This window comes from Arachis ipaensis, chromosome B08, assembly GCF_000816755.2.
Source record: "Arachis ipaensis cultivar K30076 chromosome B08, Araip1.1, whole genome shotgun sequence".
Taxonomy (NCBI): Eukaryota; Viridiplantae; Streptophyta; class Magnoliopsida; order Fabales; family Fabaceae; genus Arachis; species Arachis ipaensis.
The window spans coordinates 107,398,089-107,424,201 of NC_029792.2; the positions used below are offsets into that span (position 1 = coordinate 107,398,089).

The 26,113-nt window shown below is 33.8% G+C and overlaps 2 protein-coding genes across 3 annotated transcripts; one reads left to right on the forward strand and one right to left on the reverse strand.

Annotated features, from left to right (window-relative positions):
- LOC107613601 (chaperone protein dnaJ GFA2, mitochondrial) lies at positions 14,164–21,723 on the forward strand. Of its 2 annotated transcripts, XM_016315678.2 has the most exons (18): positions 14,164–14,424; positions 14,458–14,548; positions 14,745–14,831; positions 15,064–15,146; positions 16,283–16,366; positions 16,492–16,530; positions 16,817–16,906; positions 17,054–17,104; positions 17,217–17,304; positions 17,424–17,488; positions 17,587–17,661; positions 17,906–17,978; positions 18,622–18,713; positions 18,936–19,007; positions 20,725–20,781; positions 20,865–20,913; positions 21,064–21,130; positions 21,260–21,723. In XM_016315678.2, the coding sequence occupies exons 1-18, from the start codon at positions 14,356–14,358 to the stop codon at positions 21,357–21,359; spliced, it is 1,332 nt and encodes a 443-aa protein (XP_016171164.1). In that variant the 5' UTR covers positions 14,164–14,355; the 3' UTR covers positions 21,360–21,723. The 2 variants fall into 2 exon arrangements, 1 of the variants encoding a protein (XP_016171164.1); XR_002352824.1 differs by lacking the exons at positions 21,064–21,130; positions 21,260–21,723 and adding an exon at positions 19,563–19,716 and having other exon boundaries at positions 20,865–20,908.
- LOC107612442 (putative lipid-transfer protein DIR1) lies at positions 23,189–24,281 on the reverse strand. The gene is made up of 2 exons (XM_016314142.2): positions 23,828–24,281; positions 23,189–23,408 (listed from the first exon to the last, which is right to left on the reverse strand). Exons 1-2 carry the CDS (start codon positions 24,228–24,230, stop codon positions 23,395–23,397), a joined length of 417 nt encoding a protein of 138 aa, XP_016169628.1. The 5' UTR covers positions 24,231–24,281; the 3' UTR covers positions 23,189–23,394.

Below are 26,113 nucleotides of genomic sequence, written 5' to 3' on the forward strand. Positions count from 1 at the left end.
TTTATTTTTGTCTCGTACCCAGCCACGAGATTTTTTCTTTTTATCTCGTAACCCGGCATGAGATATTTTTCAGATTTATCTCCTATGCAGCAGAAACAGAAATGAAGTAGAAGAAAGAGAGAGAACCACACCACGAAAAATCCTGGTTCAGCTGCCAAGTGCAATGCAGCCTACATCCAGTCTCCATCACAATAATGATGGAATTTCACTATAATCTTCATGATTACATACACCAATTCTCCTTAGGAACTACCCTTCCTATCCGGGACAAGTCCAAAATCTAAACCCCAATCATGAACTTGATTTGGTCACAACCAAGCTTTCAACTGCTAAGTACTAACCTAACTTACAAGAGGATTCCCATAGAATCATGAAACACAACACAGATGTACAAATAACCTCTAAGGACATCTATGGATTTTTTCTTTTAATTTTGCACTCTCTGCCTTTTTCCGCTCTATGGCTTTTTCTTACAAACCTCACTGTTTGCCTTTTTTTCATGAGACTCAAGACAGACAAAATTAAACAGAAAAATACAAAATGAAGAACATTGAAGGAGAAGAACTTCTGTTAGCTTAGGTAGCTATGAGAACTCTGTGCCTTGCACTCTCACTCCTTGCTTCAAGCCCTGGCTGTTCTCCCTTATTTATAGAAGAGGAAGCCTCCACGATTGAAACTGTTGAACCAAGCTAAACTTCTTCTTCTTCAAACAAAAACCGGTTCGGCCAGAGAGAGAGAGAGAGGAGAGGAGACCGAATGTAAAACCCAACATGCAATTACCTCTGTGTCTTCCCTTTGCACCAAGCTTTATCAATCCGAGCCTTCCATCTTGACTTGCACTCCAAGAAGGATTCCTAGCGCTTGATGAGTTCTTGATGATGACAGCTTCATCTGCTCCAACTTCTGCCTCATCCACCACGTAGCTACAGTGGCTACCTCCTGTAGTGGTTGAGTAAAAGCAGAGACAAGCCATACCTCCAAGGATCTTCTTCCTCTAACCGAATTGATCTTCTTCTATTTTTGGTTATGGAAGGCTTGAGATTACTTCACCACATCTTACCTTTTGTGGTAAAAATCTTAGCCACGCCATACCACAGATTTTCTTTTTCTTACCGTCATCATCACAATGGCCATGACACTAGCTTCTTCCACCTTCTTTTGATAGCTTAAAATTTCTTCCATAGTTGCTGTGAAGTGACCGAAGCTAGAGGAGAGAAGAGAGAGAAGAGAGAGAAATTTGAACAATAATCAATGAAATTGATAAAATGAATTAAGTTTCCCACTTTCCTTTGCGGAGTAGCGTGTAGCACTGATGATAGCAATCAAATCAATTGCTATTTTCTCTCTCATGGTTCCAATGCAATTAAAGCAAGTTTAATAACTTTGAAATCTACCAAAAGAAGGGAATGGGATCCGTGGAAGCATGCATGGTTCCCTCTTTCTCATTTTTCTAATTTGAACCAAGCTTAGTGGGTCTTTTCTTCAAAATAGATTTGGGCTAATAATAATTGAATTTGGCCCAACTTTCACACTAACAATTCAGCCATATAACTTAAACATTTTCTTGAACAAGGCTGATTGTATTGGGCTTGGTTGTCTAGATTCTGGCTCAATTAACAAAACATTATTTCAGCCATCATAAAATACTTTTGCATCAATGCTAAAAATTATATTCCATTGGGCTTGTTATATTTTTTTTTTCTTTTTGGCCCAAGACATAATTTGCAGGTAATCAAAATTATTAATTAGCAAATTGGAATTAAAGCTCAAATTAATAATTTTACAATTAATTCTATTAATAATGTTTGATCATCACTAATTTTAATTTGGAGTTTTCCAAACTCATCAATCTCCCCCTTGATGACAAACATTATTAAAAATTGAAATGGAAAGAGATCAAAGATTAGAGTACTCCCTTTGAATATTGGGATTCCTTCACCTTTCCAATTGTTACATGGCTCCCCCTTAATATATGCCATTTTACCAAGGGAAGCTTTTCCTGTAACTTTTGAAATCAAGCTTAAGGCAACTATGTTATCCAATATATGAAATTTTGAGATGTTGAATGACTTAATTTATGAGCAGAAACAACATGATACACACAGCTTGACTTGTTATCATATAAATAATTTTTTGCTCAATAACAATAAAAAAATACTTTGAGTACAGAGTACATGAAAAGCAGTTGATAATTCCCAAATAATTTGATTATATGAACAACATTTTTCAGCCATCATATCAGAGCAAAAATTATCAGTTTATAGTAAGAAAAACATTTTCAACTTAAACAGAATCATATCAGAGCATAAGGAATATATCAATGTATCAAAGCTTAAAGAGATTATCAAATCACAACTAAATTCAAATCACAATTAAATCCCAAATTCAACAAACATTTCAACAAAACAGAGCATGAGGCATCAACACAGCAGAACATGTCAAAAATAACCAAGTTCCAAATACAGCAACTATTTCAACAAAACAGATCATAATCATTGGAACAGGGATGATCATGAATCACAAGAGATTTCAGTCCCTGTTTCTTTTCTTTCAATTTTTCAGCTTTCCTCCCCCTTTTGTCATCAAAGGGGAACCTGCAAAAAGTGACAATGCAACACACATAGATATAACCAAAGCCAAAATATCCAGTGTTTAACAAAATATCAGAGGTCTAGAGTATCCAAACAGCCTACAAAGTACCAAAATAAACCAAACAAAACCAAAATTCAACAAGAAACAAGTAAGTTAATCATCAGAAAGGTTGTACTCAGATCCAGATTTATCATCCTTATCGACAGCCCCATCTCCTCTTCAAAATTCTGAAGTATCAGACCAACTCTTTCTTGGCACTTTGTCCAAGCTTTTTCATTTTTGTATGCTTGCTTACGAGCGGTCTTGTAGGATTCCACCATCAGTTTGGACATGTTAGAAAATTCAGTGAGGACTTCCTTAATCGATTCTGTCACCTTGGATGGTTCGGCTGGGCGGCTCTCAAGATCACTGTCAGAGGGCATTGACCGTTTGCCTTTGGTGCCTTTCATAGTACCTGAAACTCCTCCTCCCTTAATTGATGAAACTTTATTCTCTACATCTTCATTAGTTAGATCAATATTGAAGTATTCAAATATGTAGGTAAGAAATATGCCATAGGGAAGGTTAGCCTTTTTGGTGCTCCTAACACATTCCCACATATGCCTTATCATGAGATATGCAAAGGAAATAGGAGATGAAGTAATAATGGCAAAAAGCACAAAGGAATCAGAAATGGTTACTCTATTGTGTGAGCCAGTCTGTGGAGTCAGAATGTGAGTAATAATTCTGTGCAGCAATGCTCTTTCTGGACCAAGGGCCTTGTGAGTTGGAACCGTGCCATCCAGCCCAGACAGATTTTCACAGATTTGTTGCAGAGCAATCTGATATGTAACTCCAACATAAGAATCCCATTTTTCTGACATATAAGCTGTCGGACCTTCATCAACATAACCTAGGGCAGCGCTTATTGTTTCTATGCTCAGAGTCATGTAAACCTTCTTCACATAGGAATGAATTGCACCAGCATCATGTTTGCATAAAATTCTCGGACCAAGGCAAGGTATACAGGTTTTTGAATTTTGAACAAGGGAGACCACTTCATATTCTCAAAAAGAGTGATGAAGTTGATTCCTTTAGCAGCAAGAGAGTCCAGGTTCACTATGTATGAAGCACACAAGTGACGTTTCTTCAACACCTCTTTGTGAAACTCATAAGACGCACAAGAATTAAATCTTCCTGGATCAAAATGTGAATGATTTTTGTTGTATTTGTTCTTGAAGTCCAGGAATTCCAGATTTGGTGGTTCTTTTGTGTTACGTAGCACGTAACCTTTGGTCTTCTGGGAGCTTCGGGCAGCAGTGTGTGGGGTTGCTTTCTCTGGAGATGAATGAGGTATGGATGTGTGAGACTCCTTTTCTTCTTCTTCGATTGGATCTTTCTCTTTTCCCAGCTTTCTTCTGTATGAGGTTTTCTTTGCTATCACCTTTCTTCTCATAGTGTTTGTTTGTTTAGAGGAGGGTGAGGGGGATGAAGAAGAGGTAGAATGAATATGAATGTGTGTATGGGTTTGAGGAGTTGAAGATGGAGGATGTCTTGGTAGAGGGGTTCGGCTACTCTTCCTTGGAGCAACTTTCTTTTTCATGTTATGAAAATGGAGAAGGAAGATGGAAGATGAAGAGAGGGGCCGAAGTGAGTGGAGAGATGTGGGAGGTTAGGGAAGCATTAAATACTGATTGGAGAGAGAAGTGAGGTATTTATTACCCATTAAGGGGTGCGGTTATTAACCAAGAAAAGATTTTAAAATTAAAACTTGAAGGGTTAGCTCCTAGAATCAAGGGATGAGGGAAGGATAAAGATTTGATTTGACAACAACCCCTTCCTACAAGATTTGATATGACAACTTTCAAAAGTATGATTAACACAATGAGAGATTCAAAACGGGTCAGAGTAAGGTCAAATAAATTTGGTGGGCCCAAGATAATTAATATCAGTTCAGTCTCCCCCTGAATCATGGCCCATTCCTCACGTCATAAAAAATGTCTCCTTCCTTCCTACGAGACAAAATCAAACAGAGTCAAAAAATTTCACTAATTATCAACATAACTTAATTCTATCATTCCCAAACTATTTCTCAAGGAACAGAATCTGTCTTCACACAAGGGCTTAGTGAAAATATCCGCAAGTTGTTCTTCGGATTTTACAAATTGAATATCAATAGTACCCTTTTGCATATGTTCTCTAATAAAATGATATTTGATCTCAATGTGCTTGGTTCTTGAGTGCAAAATAGAATTTTTTGAAATGTTTATAGCACTCATGTTGTCACAAAACAAGGGTATACTATTGATTTTTAATTTGTAATCCTCCAATTGAGTTTTTAACCAAATTAATTGTGAACAACATGCAGATGCAGAAATGTATTCAGCTTCGACTGTGGATAGAGCTACTGTTGCTTGTTTCTTGCTTGATCACATGTTGAGTGAGCTTCTAAGGAAGCAACACATGCCGGATGTGCTCCTTCTATCCACCCGATCTCCCGCATAATCTGCATCACAAAACCCTACTGCACAAAAATCATCAGATTTTGGATACCATAAGCCATAATTACTAGTTCCCTTAATGTATCTAATGATGCGTTTAACGGCCGAAAGATGGGATTCTTTTGGGTGAGATTGAAATCTTGAATATACACCCACACTTTGAACAATGTCCGGTCTAGAGGAAGTAAGATACATGAGTGAACCTATCATTCCTCTATACCTTGTTTCATCTACATCTTTGCCATCATAATCCTTTTCAAGTTTAGTGTTTGGATGTATTGGTGTTCCCATTGGTTTGAAATTTTCTAGGCCAAATTTCTTGATTAATTCTTTAGCATACTTTCCTTGGTGAATAAAGGTACTACTAGGAGTTTGTTTAATTTGGAGGCCAAGAAAGAATGTTAGCTCTCCCATTAAACTCATTTCAAACTCATTAGTCATGAGTTTTCCAAACTCTTCACACAAGGATTCATTGGCCGATCCAAACACTATATCATCCACATAAACTTGAACTAGGAGGATATCATCATTAGATGCTTTAATAAATAAAGTAGTATCGGTGGTACCCTTTGAAATTGATTTTCCAACAAGAAGGCACTAAGCCTTTCATACCAAGCTCTTGGAGCTTGCCTAAGACCATAAAGAGCCTTTGAGAGTTTGAAAATATGGTTTAGAAATTCTTTATCTTCAAAACCGGGAGGTTGTGCCACAAATACTTCTCTATCAATAAAACAATTAAGGAAAGCACATTTGACATCCATTTGAAACATTTTAAAACCCTTATGGGCAGCATAGGCAATAAGCAACCTAATTGCTTCCATTCTTACTACCGGAGCAAAAGACTCATCAAAATCTATATCCTTTTCTTAATCGTAACCTTGGGCCACTAATCTAGCCTTGTTACGAACAACTTTTCCATCCTCATCTAACTTATTTTTGAAAACCCACTTAGTACCCATTACCTTCTTACCATCCGGATGAGGTACTAGTGTCCAAACCTCATTCTTGTCAAATTGAGCAAGCTCTTCTTGCATGGCTTTGACCCAAGAGGGATCTTCAAGAGCTTGCTTCACATTATTAGGCTCTATTTGTGACAAGAAAGTGAGATTTATTGGTTCGGTTTGCCTTTTGGTTGAGGATCTTGTTGTTACACCATGAGAGGGATCACCAATGATAAAGTCATGAGGATAACCCCTCATGGACTTCCATTCTCTTGGCTTTCGGAGTGATGTTGAGATTTGATGAGTTTCAATTGGTTGTTCTGTTCCAGATTCTCTTGCTGGCTCAGGAGACAAAACAGAAATGTCTCCTCCATCCTAATGAGAAAAATTGGACGGACAGATTCGTCATTTTGGACAGACTTGGGATTTTCTTTACTGATTTCCATGTTGACAGCATTTTCACAATCTGTATCATTTTCTATCACAACACTGGGAATTGAGTTAGTATCACAAAAAGAAACTTGTATGGATTCCTCTATTGTTCTATGTTCTTTGAGGTAAATTCTATAAGCCTTGCTAGTGGTGGAGTATCCAACAAACATCCCCTCATAGGATTTTGGATCAAATTTATCAAGATTTCTTTATTGTTAAGTACAAAGCATTTGCATCCAAAAACATGGAAATACTTAAGATTAGGAGGGGTTCCTTTCCATAGCTCATAAGGAGTTTTCTTTAACCCTTTTCTAATAATGGTCCTATTCAAAATGTAACAAGCTATATTTACAGCTTCAGCCCATAGAAATTTTGGAATCTCATTTTCACATAGCATAGCCCTAGTCATCTCTTGAAGGCTTCTATTCCTTCTTTCAACCACCCCATTTTATTGAGGTGTTCTAGGGCATGAAACATTGTGAGCAATTCCAAAATCATCACAGAATTTTTCAAAGTCTTGATTTTTAAATTCCTTTCCATGATCACTTCTTAAATGGGCAATTTTCAAATCTTTTTCATTTTGAATTCTTTTACAAAGGGTTGAGAAAGCATGGAAAGCATCGTTCTTATGAGCAAGAAAAAGTACCCAACTAAATCTAGAGTAATCATCCACCACTACCAATCCATAATGTTTACCTCCTAAACTTTGTATTCTTGTTGGACCAAAAACATTTCTAATGGCCTCTTGGTAGAAATTCCATCTTTTGGTTTAAAAGAGGTTTTTACTTGTTTGCCTAATTGATAAGCATCACAAGTAATATCCTTATCAAATTTAATATTTGGAATTCCTGTTACCAAGTTTTTCTTAACAAGTTTAGAAATTTGGTACATGCTTGCATGACCTAATTTCTTATGCCATAGCCATTTTTCAGATTCAAGAGAGGTAAAGCATGTTACATTTTGATCTTTTAAATCTTCAAGAGTCAATCCATACACATTATTACATCTCTTAGCTTCAAACAAAATATCCCCAGATTTTTCACAAATAACTAAGCACACCAATTTTCTAAAAACAACTTCATATCCAAGATCACATAATTGGCTTACACTTAGTAAATTGTGTTTCAAACCATCAACAAGAAGAACATCATTTATAAAGGAAGAAAAACTTTTACCAACTTTTTCAACGGCCACTATTTTTTCTTTACCATCATCACCGAAAGTGACAAACCCTCCATCATACTTATCAAGCTTTATGAAGAAGGTTGCCTTTCCGGTCATATGCCTAGAGCATCCACTGTCCATATACCACATATGGTCCTTCTGCATGGATGCTAGGCATACCTACAAAATGAGCTCAAGTAACCTTAGGTATCCAAATCTTCTTGGATCCTTTCACGTTAAACTATCTTCTTTGTCCTAAACCATTATAGTCAAAAATAATTTTGCACACTTTGTTACCAATCATTCTTTCACCAAAGAAACATTGAATGGGAAAGTGGCCATTACGGTTGCAAAGTCTACAAAATCTTGGAGTTGCTGTTTTGCTAAAGCTTGTTGGGTTTTGAAACCTTGTATCATTAAAAGATGAAACAATATTTTTAAAAGAAGGTTTCTCAACAGATTTGAAGAAACCCAAGCCAGCTTTATCATAAAGAGGTTTTTGACTAGCCAATATTTGATTTAGGTTTTCAGAACTTTGAGTGAACTTAGCTAAGTCTTCTTTAAGTTTATTGACCTCTTTAAGCAACTCTTCATTTCTTTTAAAACAGTCTACATATGCAACCACAGAATGATTACTTTCACAGCCTTTAAGTTGAGCCTTTAACTGCTTGTTTTCTTCAACAAGTTCAACAGCAGTTTCAGCCTCCCTCAGTTTATCTTTGAGAAAACCATTTTCAACTTTAAGAATGGTGATTTGTTGTTCAAGATCTTAGTTATCAAGCAAGAAGCATCTAATTTTTTTAGAAAGGTGGTCTATCATAAGATGAAGATCTTCAGTGTCAGGGTTATGAGAGACTACCTGTTCAATGTGATCCGCTATGAGACATGGTTGGGACTTTGTTTCTGATTCTTCATCATCTTCTGAGTTGTTTTTCAAGTCCTCCCAAGAAGCCATCAGTCCTTTCTTCTTTCCCTTCTTCGGCTTCTCTTCCTTTTTCAACTTAGAACAATCAGATTTAAAATAGCCAGTCTCTTTACAGTTGTAACAAGTCACCTTGCTGAAATCTTTCTTTTGTTTCCTAGAACTGCTTTCTTTGCTTTTCTCCTTGAGTTTCACCATTTTCCTGAATTTTTTGGCAAACAGAACAAATTCATTTTCAGAAGAATAATCACTGGATTCATCATCCAGGGGGTTAGTAACAGATGTGAAAGCTATTCCTTTCTTTTTTTGTATCTTTTTTCAAATATGTATTTTCAAATGCAAGTAAGTTTCCTCTCAAATCATCATATGTCATGGAATCAAGACCACTAGTCTCAGATATTATCAATGCTTTCGTTTCCCACTCTTTTGTGAGACATCTCAAGACTCTTCTCACAACCACAGATTCAGGATACTTAATCCCATAGCATCCAAGCCAACAATGATGATGTTGAACCTTTCAAACATTTCATCTATGGATTCTCCTTCCTTCATTGAGAACATTTCATATTCTCTGTTCAGCATGTCTATCCTGGTTTTCTTTACTATGGTGGTTCCTTCATGAGTGACTTGAAGTTTGTCCCAGATTTTCTTTACCGTTGTGCATCGTGATACCCGTCGGTACTCCTCGAAGCTGATTGTACAGTTGAGCAAGTTGATAGCCTTGGCATTGAGTTACACCTTCTTTCTGTCTTCTTCGGTCCAACTGACTTCTGGTTTAAGGGAGACTACTCCTTCAGCACTTGTGGTGGTTGGATATTGAGAACCCTCCAGGATAATCTTCCATAGTCTGTAATCTACAGCTTGCATAAAAATCTTCATTCTCTCCTTCCAATAGGTATAGTTCTTCTCATTGAAGAGAGGAGGTCTGTTGCTTGACTGTCATTCTGTCAGATTATAGGACACCAAGTTTGAGCCACTGTTCTCTGCCATCTGGATCTTTTCTCCAAGCTGCAAAGCTTGATCTCTTTGAGACCAAGCTCTGATACCAATTGATGGTTTTCAGTGGCTAAGAGAAGGGGGGTTGAATCTTAGCCCCTTTTTTTCGCTTCTTAAAACTTGCTGGTCTTGGAAACAACTTCTGGAGACTTTTTGATTTTTGTCTCGTTCCCAGCCACGAGATTTTTTCTTTTTATCTCGTAACCCGGCACGAGATATTTTTCAGTTTTATCTCCTATGCAGCAGAAACAGAAATGGAGTAGAAGAAAGAGAGAGAATCACACCACAAAATATTCTGGTTCAGCTGCCAAGTGCAATGTAGCCTACATCCAGTCTTCATCACAATAATGATGAAATTTCACTATAATCTTCATGATTACATACACCAATTCTCCCTAGGAACTATCCTTCCTATCCAGAACAAGTCCAGAATCTAAACCCCAATCCTGAATTTGACTTGGTCACAGCCAAGCTTTCAACTGCTAAGTACTAACCCAACTTGCTAGGGGATTCCCACAGAATCATGAAATACAACACAGATGTACAAAGGACCTCTAAGGACATCTATGGCTTTTTTCTTTTAATTTTGCACTCTCTGCCTTTTTCCGCTTTATGGCTTTTTCTTACAAACCTCATTGTTTGCCTTTTTCCATGAGACTCAAGACAGACAAAATTAAACAGAAAAATACAAAATGAAGAACATTGAAGGAGAAGAACTTCTGTTAGCTTAGGTAGCTATGAGAACTCTATGCCTTACACTCTCACTCCTTGCTTCAAGCCCTGGCTGTTCTCCCTTATTTATAGAAGGGGAAGCTTCCACGGTTGAAACTGTTGAACCAAGCTAAACTTCTTCTTCTTCAAACAAAAATCGGTTCGGCCAGAGAGAGAGAGAGGAGAGGAGACCGAATGTAAAACCCAACATGCAATTACCTCTGTGTCTTCCCTTTGCACCAAGCTTTATCAATTCGAGCCTTCCATCTTGACTTGCACTCCAAGAAGGATTCCTAGCCCTTGATGAGTTCTTGATGATGACAGCTTCATCTACTCCAACTTCTGTCTCATCCACCACGTAGCTACAATGGCTACCTCCTGTAGTGGTTGAGCAAAAGCAGAGACAAGCCATCCCTCCAAGGATCTTCTTCCTCTGACCAAATTGATCTTCTTCCATTTTTGGTTATGGAAGGCTTGAGATTACTTCACCACATCTTACCTTTTGTGGTAAAAATCTTAGCCACTCCATACCAAAGATTTTTTTTTCTTACCGCCATCATCACAATGGCCATGACACTAGCTTCTTCCACCTTCTTTTGATAGCTTAAAATTTCTTCCATAGTTACTGTGAAGTGACCGAAGCTAGAGGAGAAAAGAGAGAGAAGAGAGAGAAATTTGAACAATAATCAATGGAATTGATAAAATGAATTAAGTTTCCCACTTTCTCTTTGCTGAGTAGCGTGTAGCACTAATGATAGCAATTAAATCAATTGCTATTTTCTCTCTCATGGTTCCAATGTAATTAAAGCAAGTTTAATAACTTTGAAATCCACCATAAGAAGGGAATGGGATCCGTGGAAGCATGCATGGTTCCCTCTTTCTCATTTTTCCAATTTGAACCAAGCTTAGTGGATCTCTTCTTCAAAATAGATTTGGGCTAATAATAATTGAATTTGGCCCAACTTTCACACTAACAATTTAAACATTTTCTTGAACAAGGCTGATTGTATTGGGCTTGGTTGTCTAGATTCTGGCCCAATTAACAAAACATTATTTCAGCCATCATAAAATACTTTTGCATCAATGCTGAAAATTATATTTCATTGGGCTTGCTATATTTTTCTTTTCTTTTTGGCCCAAGACACAATCTGCAGGTAATCAAAATTATTAATTAGGAAATTGGAATTTAAGCTCAAATTAATAATTTTACAATTAATTCTATTAATAATATTTAATCATCACTAATTTTAATTTAGAGTTTTCCAAACTCATCAAATTATTTAGCTAAATAATGAATAACAAAATTCATTTCACATCTTCTATATATAGTAGATTAAGTGAAAACATTTACTTGAATAACCAACAACTACACCATCAACTTGATAACTTAGTTTAAGTAACAAAAAAAAATTAACAAAAAATAATTTACTTTGATATTTAGTAAATACAAACATAAACATTTTGCTACTTAATTAGGCTTATTACAAATTGTTAATAACCTTAATTAATAACTAAATTAATAAACATATGCTTAATAATAACTTAGACTAAAGAAAAATTAGCCTTAACCAATATTTAACTAACATCTATTTTAAAGTATGCCTAACATCATATCTTAGCATTTAAACCAATCCTAACGTGTGTTTGAATGACGGTTTGCAAACTGGGAGTTTGCATAAAATTGATTTTGTAAAATTAATTTTGATGAAAAGTAAGTTTGGGTTAACGTGATTTATGTTTGGCAATTTTTATATCAAAATTGATTATAATAAAATAAATGTTGTTTGAATTATACTACTTAAAATCCCTTTTAGATGAAAAATTACTAAAAGAGACATCAATTTAAATAATTTTTTTTACATACATGCAAAATCAGAACACTATAAAAAATAATATAAAAAATATTTATCATATAAATAAAATAAACAATAAAAACTAAAAATATAAAAGAGAGTACTATAAATTTTATAATGTCAGACAAAAAGAAAATATTATATAATTTTTCTAGTGTTGTCAGTACTCTTTAATTTAGTATTATTTTGGATTATAAATTTTCATTATTTATGGCTCTATTGTTACTTATAATTAATTTTTTATTTATTTTGTCCTTTTTTATAGGATCATAATTTATATTATAAAAAATTTTTAATAATAAACGTAGTATATAATAATTACAGTTACAAATTTTACAAAGTCAGAATAAAAAAAAATTAATACAAAATAAAATTAGAGTACATCAAAGAATAGAAACAAAAATATACAAATAAGAAATAATAAAAATTTTATAAAATCAACCACATATATCATATGAACAAAAAAATACAATAAAAAATAAATAAAATTCATATGAATAAAATCAAATAAAAAATAAAAAAATTTCATACACAACATAAATACAATGCACTAAAGGATAGAAAAAAAATTCATATGAAAAAATAATAAAAATATCATAAAAATCAATAAAATATCTGAAAAATTAGAGCATTATAAAAAATAAGAAAAAGTCAACAACATTTATTATATGAATAAAAGAAATACAATAAAGTAAATAAAAAATCATATGAACAAAGCCAAACAAAAATAAAAAAAAAAGATTTCATAAAAAATATACATATAAAAAATAATATAATAAATGATAAAAAAACTCATATAAAAACATAACATGAGAAATAAGAATATTACACAAATAATATAAAAATATTTATTATATAAATAAAAATATAATAAAAAATATAAATAAAAAATACAATAAAAAACATAAAAGTTGAAATATGAAAATGAGTACTAAAAATAATAAAAAATTAAAATATTCAATTTGCTAGTGATTGAAACAAATTTGAATGATTTTGATGAAAAAAAAATTGGAACGAAAAATTGTGAAGAAGTAGGAAGAACTACAAAGAAGTAATAGTTACTGGTATTATTTTTATAGAAGAAAATAAAGGGTAGAGTTAGTAAAAAAAAATAAATTTTTTACCTAATTTTGTAAGGGTAATAACAACCATGAACGTGAAACGCAGAAGCTACAAATCTTAGCTTCTCCTGAACGTGCGTTCACTGGCAGAATGCGTTCAGAAAAATAAAAATTGCCAAACATTAAAGTAAAACTTTTAAAAAGCTCAAACAGACTTCTTTTCTCTTCAACGTGTTTGCCAAACATATCCATATTCATTAGCCTAACATATACTGCATGTTGCCTCCATAAAAGTACCCCTAATTATGATAACACATGCTTTAATATAATCATAAAACGAAAAACAATACTAACTTTAAAGTCGGAAGTCCCTACAATGTGCCAAATCGCGTTAATACTGGGCCATATTCTTCAAATAATTCGAAAATATGATTAGAAAATGATAAAGTGAAAGAAAAGGCTAAAAAAAGAAAATATGATTAGAAAATGATAAAGTGAAAGAAAAGGCTAAAAAAAGAAATTTAAATGATTTGACTGAAGGCTATATATATATATATATGTATTTATTTTTCTTATGTTGTTTATAATGTGTCAGATATGTGTTATTTTATTTCATTTATACCGTAAATAAGATAAAAGATACGATATTTTTGATAAAATCGCTCCAAAATTTATATTTCGTTAATTAAAACACTTATTTTATTTATTTAGAAAAAAAAATCCATGATCCCGTTGTCATTCTGGAAAGAGAATTGGACCGAATTGGTCTTTTACTTTTAGAGAAAATGACAAATAGATCCCTAACCTTTTATCCTACGGATATTCCTGACTATTGAAAAATACTTAAGTTCCTGACCTTCACAAAACTTGGATGGATCAGTCCCTCCGTCCAAATGCCATCCAAATGCCTCCGTCAAGAACTGATCCATCCAAATTTTATGAAGGTCAAAGACTTAAAAATATTTTTCAATGATCAAAAATAAAAATATCCGCGAGACAAAAGGTTAGGAACTATTTGTCCCTTTCTCTTACTTTTATTTTCTTCACACCTGCACACCCTCAAAATCTCTTACACTAGAAGCTTCCACTTCGGAATTAGGGTTTATCGACGGGGTTTTGGGCCATTGAAACTTACCACAAAACCCAAACCCTCGTTCTGAACCTTTAACCATTTCCCGATTACAACCCGTGTAGAGCTTCCCAATGGTACGCTCCAATGGCGCCAGGCTCCTCCGCTTGGTTTCTCGTCGCCGTCTCTCGGCAAAAGAACCCGTATGCACACTTTCTCTTCTCCTCGATTCCCAGATATATGGGACAGTGTTCCAAAGGAGTTATAGGACACTGAATTCAGGACTTTGCAATCCATCTAGAGTCATCGCAAGTTATCCTCCAAACGGTTCCTGTTAACGCAAAGTTTATTGTGATTTTGTTATTTGGTTGTGCAGTAAAGTTTATTGTCATTTCTGGTCCAATGACTGTTTCTCTTGGTTTGTTTAACGTTGAATTAAGGGTTCTGTTTCGTTTTTTTTTTGGGAAGCAATGTGAGATATTTTTTGTTTTTTCTGAGCTTTCGTTTCCTTTTCTAATTGCAGCTGCAGGTGGTTTTAATTTGAAGAACTGGTTGCCACTGGGAGCAGCAAATAAATATTGGGGAACATCTAGGACCATTCATGGCACGGGTACTAATTGTTAGATTATGATTGACTTTTTTTTAATTCTTAATGGAATAATTACAAGGGGAAAAAACTTGGAAATTACTTTTTCTAATTTTGCAAATTAATGGATTTTATTTTGCATTTGAATTTTCACTCTTCAGTGGTGTTATGCTCTAAAATGGAAGGAGCCTGAAGTATGCATTTTCTTCTTTCCCCATCACTTATTTACATTCCGTTTTCCCTCACTCCTTTACAGCTTCATTGGCAAGAGACTATTACGATATTCTTGGTGTCAGTAGGAATGCAAGTGCTTCTGAAGTAAAGAAAGCATACTATGGGGTAGGTTTTGCTTTACCAATGTGAATATAAATGTATCTAGATAGCAGAATATGAATTTTGTTTTTTAAACAAACATGTAGCCTATTTCCGAGCTAAAAGTTTCAGACGCGTATCCTGGTCAAGTGGGATCATGCCTTCTTTTTGGGTTTATGTTTGTCAATTTCATGTCTTCTCCATGTGTTAAGGAAACTGTTCATTGTCTATAGGCTCTAGATGCATTTGGGAGATATTTTATGCAAGGGAAAGGAAGGTGTTGAGAGGGTTAGGAATAGGTCCCAAGCCACTGGGAACAGTAATTTTGGTAACCCCAAGTCTGGGGGTCAAGAGGAGACTGGATGTTGTTAGCTATTCAATTTTACTCTTTAATCTTCATTGATACATAAAAATACATATAAAAGTTGGAAAATAAAACTATACCCTATTGAATTCTACTCATTTAAAAGCTGGGACAACCAATGATATATAACTCTATTCTTCCCCTTTCCCTTCTATTCAATTAATGACAACTCCAATCCTAAAATATACAGACAGGAGACAAGATAGAAGAAAAGTTGTCTTTGTTTTTGTTCCTACTGTCCCTAGTCTTTTGGTGGACAGAGAATTGGGAATATTTTGTCCCACACCTGAGACCTTTTGTTTATTTATATGTTTGTCTCCTTTTCCAAACAGATTTATGTTTCTTGGTGTTTTTGTGTTTTTATCCTAAGAGAGTTATCTAATGGGCCCTAAGTAGATACTTGAGCCATCTCCCTAGGGGCACCACTTGAAAATAATAGTGAAATTTGTTTGTCATGTTGCTCATGCATTTTGTTAAGTATGCACTCACTTATCTATTTTATAATATGCAATTATGCATATATGCTTTTCACTTTTTGATGTCTAAATTTTACAGTCTATTTATATTTATGATTTCTTTGTCAGAATATGCTCCGCCATGTACTCTTTTAATATCTGCTCATGTTCTATGGCAATACTATTGTCAGTTTGTGAATGATATTTTGGTTCCCTTCACCTTTCCTTTTCTCTTTACATCAATTCTTCAAGCATGTTCGATAAGCATGAATTATTTGTCTTGAAAAATTTCATCATTTTACCTTTATTTCTGCTGTGTCTTGAATTCTCCTCATGTTCTGCAGCTTGCAAAGAAGCTTCATCCGGACACAAACAAAGATGATCCTGAAGCTGAAAAGAAGTTTCAAGAAGTTTCAATGGCATATGAGGTTTACCTTTTTTTTTTTTTTAAATTTCTTGTTATCATCCTGACTACAGAGTTTTTGATCACATGACTAATGAAATGAGAACTAATTTCCTGACCTTTGCTTCCCTTCTTTTGGCAATTCGTTAGGTTTTGAAGGATGAAGAGAAGCGTCAACAGTATGATGAGGTATTACTTCTTTCCAGATATCTCTTTTGGCTCCTTTGAACTTTTTTTGAATCATATACCGTATTGGGAAAAACTGTAGGATATATTATTGATTTTTGTTGAGTAATAACAGTATTAGTATTACAAAGAAATACTGGGGTGTTCTGTGGTGCACAAGAAGCTCATGTATTGATGTATAGATATTTGACAAAACAGATGGTTGGGATGGTGGGGAAACAATTCACATGTCTCTTTTCAGAGTATTGTTATTGTCTCTTATTTATATGCTTTAAATCTCATTATGTAGGTTGGTCATGATGCTTATGTAAACCAACAAAGCACTGGTTTTGGAGATAGCAGTGGATTTAATCCGTTTGAGCAGATATTCCGTGATCATGTAATTCGTTATTAGTTTCTCCCCTCATTTTAACCAATCATTAAAGAAATATAAATATCTCTGAATTATTTATATACCCCATGTTTGATATCTAATTTGGTTTCGTTTAATTCTCTTGCAATTTTGTCAATGATGACTTGTGATCAGGATTTTGTCAAGAACTTTTTTCATCAGAATATTGGTGGAGAGGATGTCAAGGTTCTGTTTTTCTTCATATTTGGATGTCTTTATTATATGCTAAGGAATTTCTTGAGGAAATGCGTCCAAATGTGTTTTTTTTTTATTATTTTATTTTTTTCTTTTTATTCAGACTTTTGTGGAATTATCATTTATGGAAGCAGTCATGGGATGTACCAAAACTATTACATATCAAACAGATGTGCGTTGCCAAACTTGTGGTATGTGCATCAGCACACTAATTTTTATACAGGAATTTTTTCCCCCTTGTAACCACTTTATTCACCACCATAGTTTGTAAAGCTAGTGCACTTGTCACAGATTCTCTCAACATTTGCAGGTGGGAGTGGTGTTCCTCCTGGTACAAAACCTGAAACTTGTAAACGCTGTAAAGGGACAGGAATGGTATGTACCATTTTGAAATTTGAATGTAACCTTCTTCAATCATGTTATAAGTTTAAATAATTTCCTGTTAAACTGATTGTTTCGATATGCATGTCCAGACATATGTACAAGCTGGCATATTTAGGATGGAGAAAACATGTGGTACATGTAAGGGAATGGGCAAAATTGTAAAGGTATGATGTAAACAATGTGTTTAGATCAATTCTATTACTTTTAGTACATTGTAGTATCTAACGGTTCAGATATGATGTACTTAGCTGTGATTCATGTAACTTGCTTATAGTTGATCTTATTTTCTTATAGTTCCTCCTTAATTTTATCAATAAATCATGTGATGAATCACACTAAGTTTACCACATGCTGCATTAGTTGTTTTCTGGAAAAATTATTAAAATCTTGTTTTCATATTGGCATCAGAATTTCTGCAAGTCATGCAAAGGTGCAAAAGTAATTAAAGGAACAAAGTCCGTCAAATTGGATATTGCGCCTGGTAAGCATTATTGTTTGGAAGTTTTGGATTTAGTTAAGTAAATCCTGTTCCTTTGGCATACAAAGTTAGTAAGTTACAATGTCAAATGAAAAAGCTTCTCTCATTCTTGGGATTCTCCTCTTAATTGTTCTAGCCACTTGTATTATAGTCTCACTGTCTACTGAGGTTCATAATTTATAGTCAATTACCTATCAATGTATGTCACTCTACCTCTTATTCTATTTCTATCTAGACAATTTTTTGAAGTTTATCCTAATGCATGATTGTTAATATATATATTTATAGGAAGGATGAAAGATCACTCCATTACATATTACTTCATGCTGTTCAGCTTAAATTTTGGTGTGAAGAGATCAAATCAATTATATGAGATAATATTAAAATTAACATATACACAGAAAAGTAACTATTAATTTTTAGCATAGTAAAGTTTAAAAATTTAGAACATAGTTTGGAATAATCTGGATAAATGTGGATTTTATCATGCCTTTCTATTAAAATCAAGTCTGCCATAGATGCTGGTAAATGGACAGTCATGAGTAGATGCTATTCACGATGCAATGATGCATTTCATTCTTGTTGATTCATTTTCCTTAGTTCTTATATGAAAAGGTGAAGGTTCTACATATTTATACATTTGCAGGGATGGACAACAATGAAACTCTAAAAATATGTAGAAGTGGTGGTGTAGATCCTGATGGGGATCACCCTGGTGATCTTTATGTTACTCTCAAGGTAAAAGACTCATTCTCTTGAGGGGTTTTTTTGTGAGTTGGGAGTTTGGAGGGATGGGAAGGGAAATGGAGGGCTTGTGGTGTAAAATTTACAAGCCTTCCCTTTCCCTCTGTTCCCTTCCAAAACTCAACTCAGAACTTAAATGGCTTGAAGAACAGTGTTCTTTTCCTTTAATATCTCTTTATAAAGCCAATATTTTTTTCTCTCTTTTACTACTTGCAGGTCCGAGAAGATCCTGTCTTTCGTCGAGAAGGATCTGATATTCATGTAAATGCTGTTTTAAGTATTACTCAGGTAATGCGCCTTAAAATACAAATGCGGTGCCAATTTATGGTTGAGGTTTTGCATCAATTAACTTATGCGTGTATTTAAGTAGTGGTTTTAGTTTGTAGTAAATGGGGAGCAAATTGGTTGGTTCTTCAGTTTACAAAATTTTTGAATAAGATGCCCCTTTCTAATATGCTTTTCTTCTATTATTTTTTTTTCTCTTGGATGATTTTGTTTTTCTCCTCCGTAGACATGTTATATTTTAGGATCAGGTGTAATGGTTTGTTCACCTATCAGGTTGCAGGGAATATTTTTTCACCTAATTGTGATCCATTTTAGGAAATATCAATTAAGATTTCCATAATATGAATTTATTTATTTATTTATTATTATCATTATTATTTTGTGAGAGGAATTAATTAAATTTGTAACTATCAGGGAGCATTCATTGACTGACATATTTTGTGATTTTAGTATGTGAAATATGGTTTGCTTCCTTTACAAAAGTGATCAATTGGTTCTGTGTTAGATTATTTTCTCCCAACACTATTACAGCAAAGAATAACATTTGTGTTCTTGAAGAAGTGCATAATAAACTGTTGTGCTTCAAATTTCATCTGTATTCTTCCACTGAATGCGAGACTTGAGTTCCTGATGCTCAACCATAAGTGTGTTGCCCTTGTATATGTTTGGAGGTTTTAGAGATAAGGGAATAGAAACAAAGGGATGGGAAAAGGTCAGCTTCCCTGTGTTTGAATTTTGATAAGGAAATAATGTGAAATTTTTAGAGTTAAGTATCAAGATCTATATAACCTTTATAGAAAGTTTAATTTTTTGGATTGAAATAGGAAATGGCTAGACTTTAGAATTATTTTTCCATAGGCAATCTCCAATTTTCTGGGAACAAGGTGCCTGAACAAAGATAAAAGGGGAATGATCCTTGCCACAGTCCGATTTCTTCAATATTTTTATAAACTCACCATTCCCCATGTAAAGGATAGTTTCCCTTCCCTTGCCTGCCAATCTGAGGTTTGCATTTGTGCACCCTTTTTCTTCCCCTTCTTTCTTCTGCAGAAAATAGGCAAGGAATGCTTATTCTATGACGGCCTGCTAAGCCGCATAATCTAGAAAGTCCATTGTGTGACAAATTCATACATAATTGACAAACGTTGTCTGTTTGATCAACTTGAAAACTTGTTGATTTTCAATACAAACAAGTTATACGTAAAATCATTTTTATATTGTTCCTTTGCTAGTTTCAGTATTAAATATAGCTGCTACTAAATCTGAGCTTGGTCTTATGCTTCAAGATTTTATTTGATAGCGGGAAGGACCCTGTTTTGGGGAAGAGAAATGACCCAAAAGAAATGTAGATATGTGATTGTTTCTTTGATATTTATAGAAATCATGAAATGGCTATTAACAAAAAAATTCAGAAGAAATAATCTCAATTCTTTGGTTTAAATTAAAGTCATTCAGAAATTCCTGGTTTTGTCTTTTAGGCTATTGACCTGTAATAGGATTTGGGGACTTGGGATTCTGTCAATCATGAATGTGTCTGATTTTGGTAAATGTTATGATATTCGTATGGTTTGTCTTGGTGTTTGTGGCTGATCTTGGGTCTTCTGTTGTTGATTTGTCTTGCCATATTTTGGATCTCAAATATACTTGTAGTTCGCTTCTGTCATTGCATTTTGTACTATTACACTCATGATTTAACACTAACAAAAAATACTTTTTTCAGGCAATTTTGGGTGGAACCATCCATGTTCCAACACTCACTGGAGATGTTGTTCTTAAGGTTTGTGTTGCCATTATAATTTCATCTCTTATATCATTTTTGTTTTGCTAACTGAAGCTTGAATGACTGGCCATGCTTTGCAGGTTCGTCCTGGTACCCAACCTGGTCAAAAGGTGGTTCTAAAAAAGAAAGGTAAGCAATTGGATATCATTTATGCAAATTGAGACATATTAAGGAAGTGTTGGTTGAAGATGTTGAAATTCCATAACTGTTTCTTAGATATTAAAATTCATGGTCTCTTCATTATTTTTATTATTTATTAACCCGTTTTGTTCGCTTCAGGGATCAAGTCCCGGAATTCTTATACATTTGGGGATCAATATGTTCATTTTAACGTCGGCATCCCAGCGTGAGTGTTATATTTGATGTTGCTCGGTGTAGTTTATAAACTGTTAAATCTTCTTCCGAAGAACGAAAGCCTCCTAGGCCCAGGTGATACAAGTTTATTTTACTGTAAATACCTTCCTTATGATTGCAGAAACCTGACAGAGAGACAACGGGAATTGATTGAGGAATTTGCCAAGGAAGAGCAAGGGGAATTCGATAACAAAGAGAGAGCTGCTTCTGCTTCTGGATGAAACTTCTGCAGAGTTAAAATTAGTCATTTATTAACAAATCATGCTCAACTAGGCGGGGAAGCAACCTGCCGTTTAAGTTTTGTAGGAGAATTAAGGATTGGTATTTTTTGATCCCATCCACTTTTGATTGTATGTAGTAATATAATATTATATCATTTTTTTCCATAACAAGTGATGTTCACAATTTCAATTGAATTATAATACAAGCTCTTGAAGCACATGTAGACCATAGTAATCTAGTCTGTAAATAAAACCCTATAAGAATGGGTGCAAGTCAAGAAAACTTTACTCATCTTTGAATCCGGGGCTATACGCCAACGAGATAGTTCTTCAATTGGAATAAAAATATTACCACTTTTACGTTTGTTGCTCTTTTCTTCAGGAGCCTTTTGTATTGAGTAGATCATGGAGTCATCTGTTACCATTTTTGTTTCTGTTACCACATTAAAATTTTTGTTTTACAATCATGCTAGGTAAAAAAAAAATTTAAAATTTAATATAAAAAAAATCTAAAATCAAATAAAAAAACAAATATTTAAGATTATTGTAAAAAGAATATTTAAAATTGGACAAAAAAAATATTCAAAACATAATAAAAGTAAACATTTAAAATTATTATAAAAGAACATCTAAAACCTAGCCGAAAGACATCCTAAATCTGAACACAATAACTCTTTTAATTATGGTAACAAAAAAAACATCATTTTTGGATGTTTGTTATACTTAGATTTCAAATTTTTAAATTTTAGAGGTTTTGAGAATTTTTTTGGAAATGTACAATAAAAAATAAATAATAGCAAACTACTAAAAAAAATGTATCATTCAGATGTTTCTTATATCTGCATTTTAGATGTTTGAATTTTAGAGGTTTTTATGTTTTTCGGCAAATGTACATTAAAAAGTAAAAAACAAACAATACTTCTAAATTTTGGATATTTAAATTTTAAAGGTTTTGGTTGTTTTTTTTTCTATGATTTTAGATTTTTTGTTTTGTTAGATTTTTAATGTTTTTTTCAACGATATTAGATGGTTTTTTTTGTTAAATTTTAGCTTTTTTTTCTATAATTTTGGATGTTTTTCTGTTAAGTTTTAGATATTTTTTTCAATAATTTTGAAATTTTATTTTTGTTCAGCATTTTATTATAAAACTAGCTAATTTTTTAAAATGTTGGCCGAAAAGAATGTTGATTATCTAGACTTCTTTTGTTTAACAAGAGAATTTATGTGGTTTTTCTGTGGTGTGTCGGGATGCTTGAGGTATGTCCAAAGATCCAAAGCATTTGAACTAGATTAAAGATGTGTGATACTTCCCTAACTTGGTTGTGCTTTTATATATGTGCCCCTTCGGCAACTGGATCATTATGACATATTTCTCTTTCTTGAAGCATAGATTAGTGCGTGCTGGGTGTAGATTTGAAAATTTGTAGTTATATTTTAATGAACTTAAGCTTGACCATGATTTGATTTATGGCTTGATTTTAGATGCTGGCTACCCATAATATATCGTTCGTGGAGTCGTTGGCTACCCATAATCTCACGTTCGAGGAATCGTTGAAGAGTTTCATTTTGTCAAAGCAATTATAGAAGATTTCGTATTTTAACTTTCATATTTCATCCTAGTTTACTGTGGGTACGTCACATTCATATAGCAATAAAGTGGTTTATAGTTTATCCTACTTCCATTTCTGACAAGGTTAGTTCCTTTCATTCTAGTTGAGCAGGACATATATAATAGGCAAATCTTTCCATTTTTACACTTTCTAATTTATATGAAATTTTTATTTAGAAACATTTTTAAAATTCTTTGGTCTATCATACTGGAGAATTGATTGCTTTTCATACGGCAATTGCATGTTTTATTAATTTAACAATTTACTATTGAAATTGAGAACAATTAAAAATTACATATAGATTGAATATTAATGTCATCTACTAATGATAATGTAATCTTACTGTGACCTGCAATATATAAATCACACTTCAATTAATAACACTTATTTCTAATTGTAACTTAGCTTCGCGCTCTAACTTCATCTCATATAATGACACCTGCAAAAAATAAAGAATATTAATCATTGTTTCAATGGCACACTATATAAGCCAGCCAGTTTTGGATTTATGTGAGGATGGCGATGCTGAATGAGACACACTTCTAACAACTTATCATCAAATTCAAAATAAAATTATTTTTAAAAATTTTATGTATGAAATTACACGTATAACTTATGAAAAATTTCTTCGTATCAAATAATTTCTATAGTTTGACTTTTAGAAATAAATTTACTTTTTTTTTATTTAATATTGATTCATATATCATCTATCAATTGAGTTTGAGGTGTGATTCATCTTTTAAGGAACAAATTGAGATATTGAATGACAAAATAGATTTGTGGCATCTTTAAAATCACACTTTAAGAGTTAAATTGAACATTTGTCAAGAAGAAATGGTAGAGAGAAAGAAGTAGTACATGGTTCAAAGTTTGTAGTACACTTCTCTGGTAGCTGTGAGGCCATGTTACGGTCAACACCTGAAATTGGAGGGCCGTTGACAAGAACACACAAGCATGGTTGGCCAAGAGCTCTAAGGGCATTGCAGCACGACTCGCTTGGTGGAATTGGGCTGAACGGAGCAACCGCTGCCCTGCAAGGAATCAGCTGCACAAGCGCCGAGAAGAATGTGCTTGTGCATGAAGTGCTATCCACTTGTGCCACTACTACCAATGCTACCATGAAAACAAGAAACCATACCAGCGAAAAAGCTCTATAACTGAAAAGCTTCATCTTTGAATTATTTTGTCTTCTAATATAATTAATTCGCCACCGAAAAAGGAACCACTCACTTATTGTATTTATAGAGTTGTTTTTAGTCATGCACCGTAGCTGTTCTAACAGAGAAAGTTATCATGCTACTCATGCTCATTATATGGCAGAGATCGAGAGAGAGAACAGCATCAATGCAATTGGTGTTTTATTGATTGCAGTTAGAAGATTCAGATGACATGATTTCTCCCATGGCAAAGTTGTTCGCATTGAATTTTGGGAACATTATGCTAAAGGTATATATGGATTAAGTATATATAACAAATTTGTGATGCCACTTATAAGATGGGGATATAGTGCCAATTAGATCTATTATTTTAAATTTATGATTGGTTACCATAGTCTTTCAATACAGTAGTTGAATGCATAATTGTGAGAAAATGGGCAATACCCTAGTGTAAATTAAGAGACTTATTTGGTATTTTATATTCGGATTATCTTGGAAAGATATTGATATACATTTTAGAATTTAAAAAAAAATTAGGAATAAGGAATTTATTAAAAAATAGTATAGGAAGCATTTCAGGTGAGGCATTGTACTATATTGGAAGTCTAGTGCGCCATGCCTCTGAACCATTAAGATATAATATAAAATATATAAAGGAATGAGATTATGGGAGAGAGGAATGTTGTGAAAATGAGATAAATGGGTGCATGGTGGACCGTTAACCTGTTTTTTCATTGTCAAGTTCATAGGTATGGAAAAAGTCCATAATATCCACTACGGTGTGATGATGTGGACTAGCTTATGACTTATGTCATTTTCTTTCTACGAAACGCGCCGATTTAAGCTCGACAAAACGTAAAAATCCCATGAACCGACCTAGATGGTCGTCAGGATAAAACGACGAGGTACATGTCGGTGTAAAGAGGCTATAGAAGTCGATCATGATAAACTCGGGAGCAGTCCGACCCACAGGGCGGAATGCGAAACCGAGTAAAATTAAAAATGAATCGCAAAAGTAGCCTAAGTCACGAAAAACTCAATAAAACAAAATTGAGTACTAGGAATACCAAAAGAGATAAGGAAAAACTAAGAAAAAGGCTGCCTTGAGAATCAAGGAAATTCAGAAAAGCAGGCAAATCCCAAAGAAAAGATTTTTTCCAGAAAAGATCAAAGAGTCAAAGGAACCACGAAAAGCATGCGCGCATAAGGTAACTCAAAACCCTTATCCAAAAAGGATATTTATCTAACGATAAATTAAACCCCTATTAAAAAGGGGCATTACTGTTTTGTTTACGACCTTAAAAGGCCAAAAAATTTTTCAAAACACCAACAAATAAATATAAAGAGTTCAAAAAAGAGGGGCCCACAAGCCGGGCCCCGATAGCCAAAAATCACTTTTTTAGATCACCACCAGCAGGATCAGGGGGAACGCCAGGAGTAGGAGTTGAAGAGGAAGTCGGAGGAACGGTAGAAGAACTCGAGAATTTAAAATTTTTCTCTCTCTCCGTCTCGCATAGCAGCTGCCCCTTATTGTCCTTTTCATTCACTTTCCAAGGACAAACTGGTCATTTCCTGCATCACTCTAAGACAAAATAAAACTTGCAACATAACCGTACTTGGCATACTGATCTTTAGAAAAACACCCTGGAGCACTTGAAACGTTTCCAATAGTAGTATATAATCAAGAAGGCCAATTATAGTGTACAGTTGCAATTGATAAAGAGAGGCTTTCTAAACCATCGTACTAATGACACATGATTGTGGTGACTTCATAGTGATGCATGCTTTTCTTTTTTAAAGCCCTAATAAGACATATATTTTAGACAGAAGTACATAACGGAATCTAAATATATTAGGGAAGGAAGTTAGAGAGAGATTCTTCAATGGTTCAAAGGATAACTGAAGAGGATGCTAATTCATAAGAAAAAAAAATTTATTATTATTATTATTAGATTTTAGATTTTAGATAAAAAAAAATAGGTAAAAT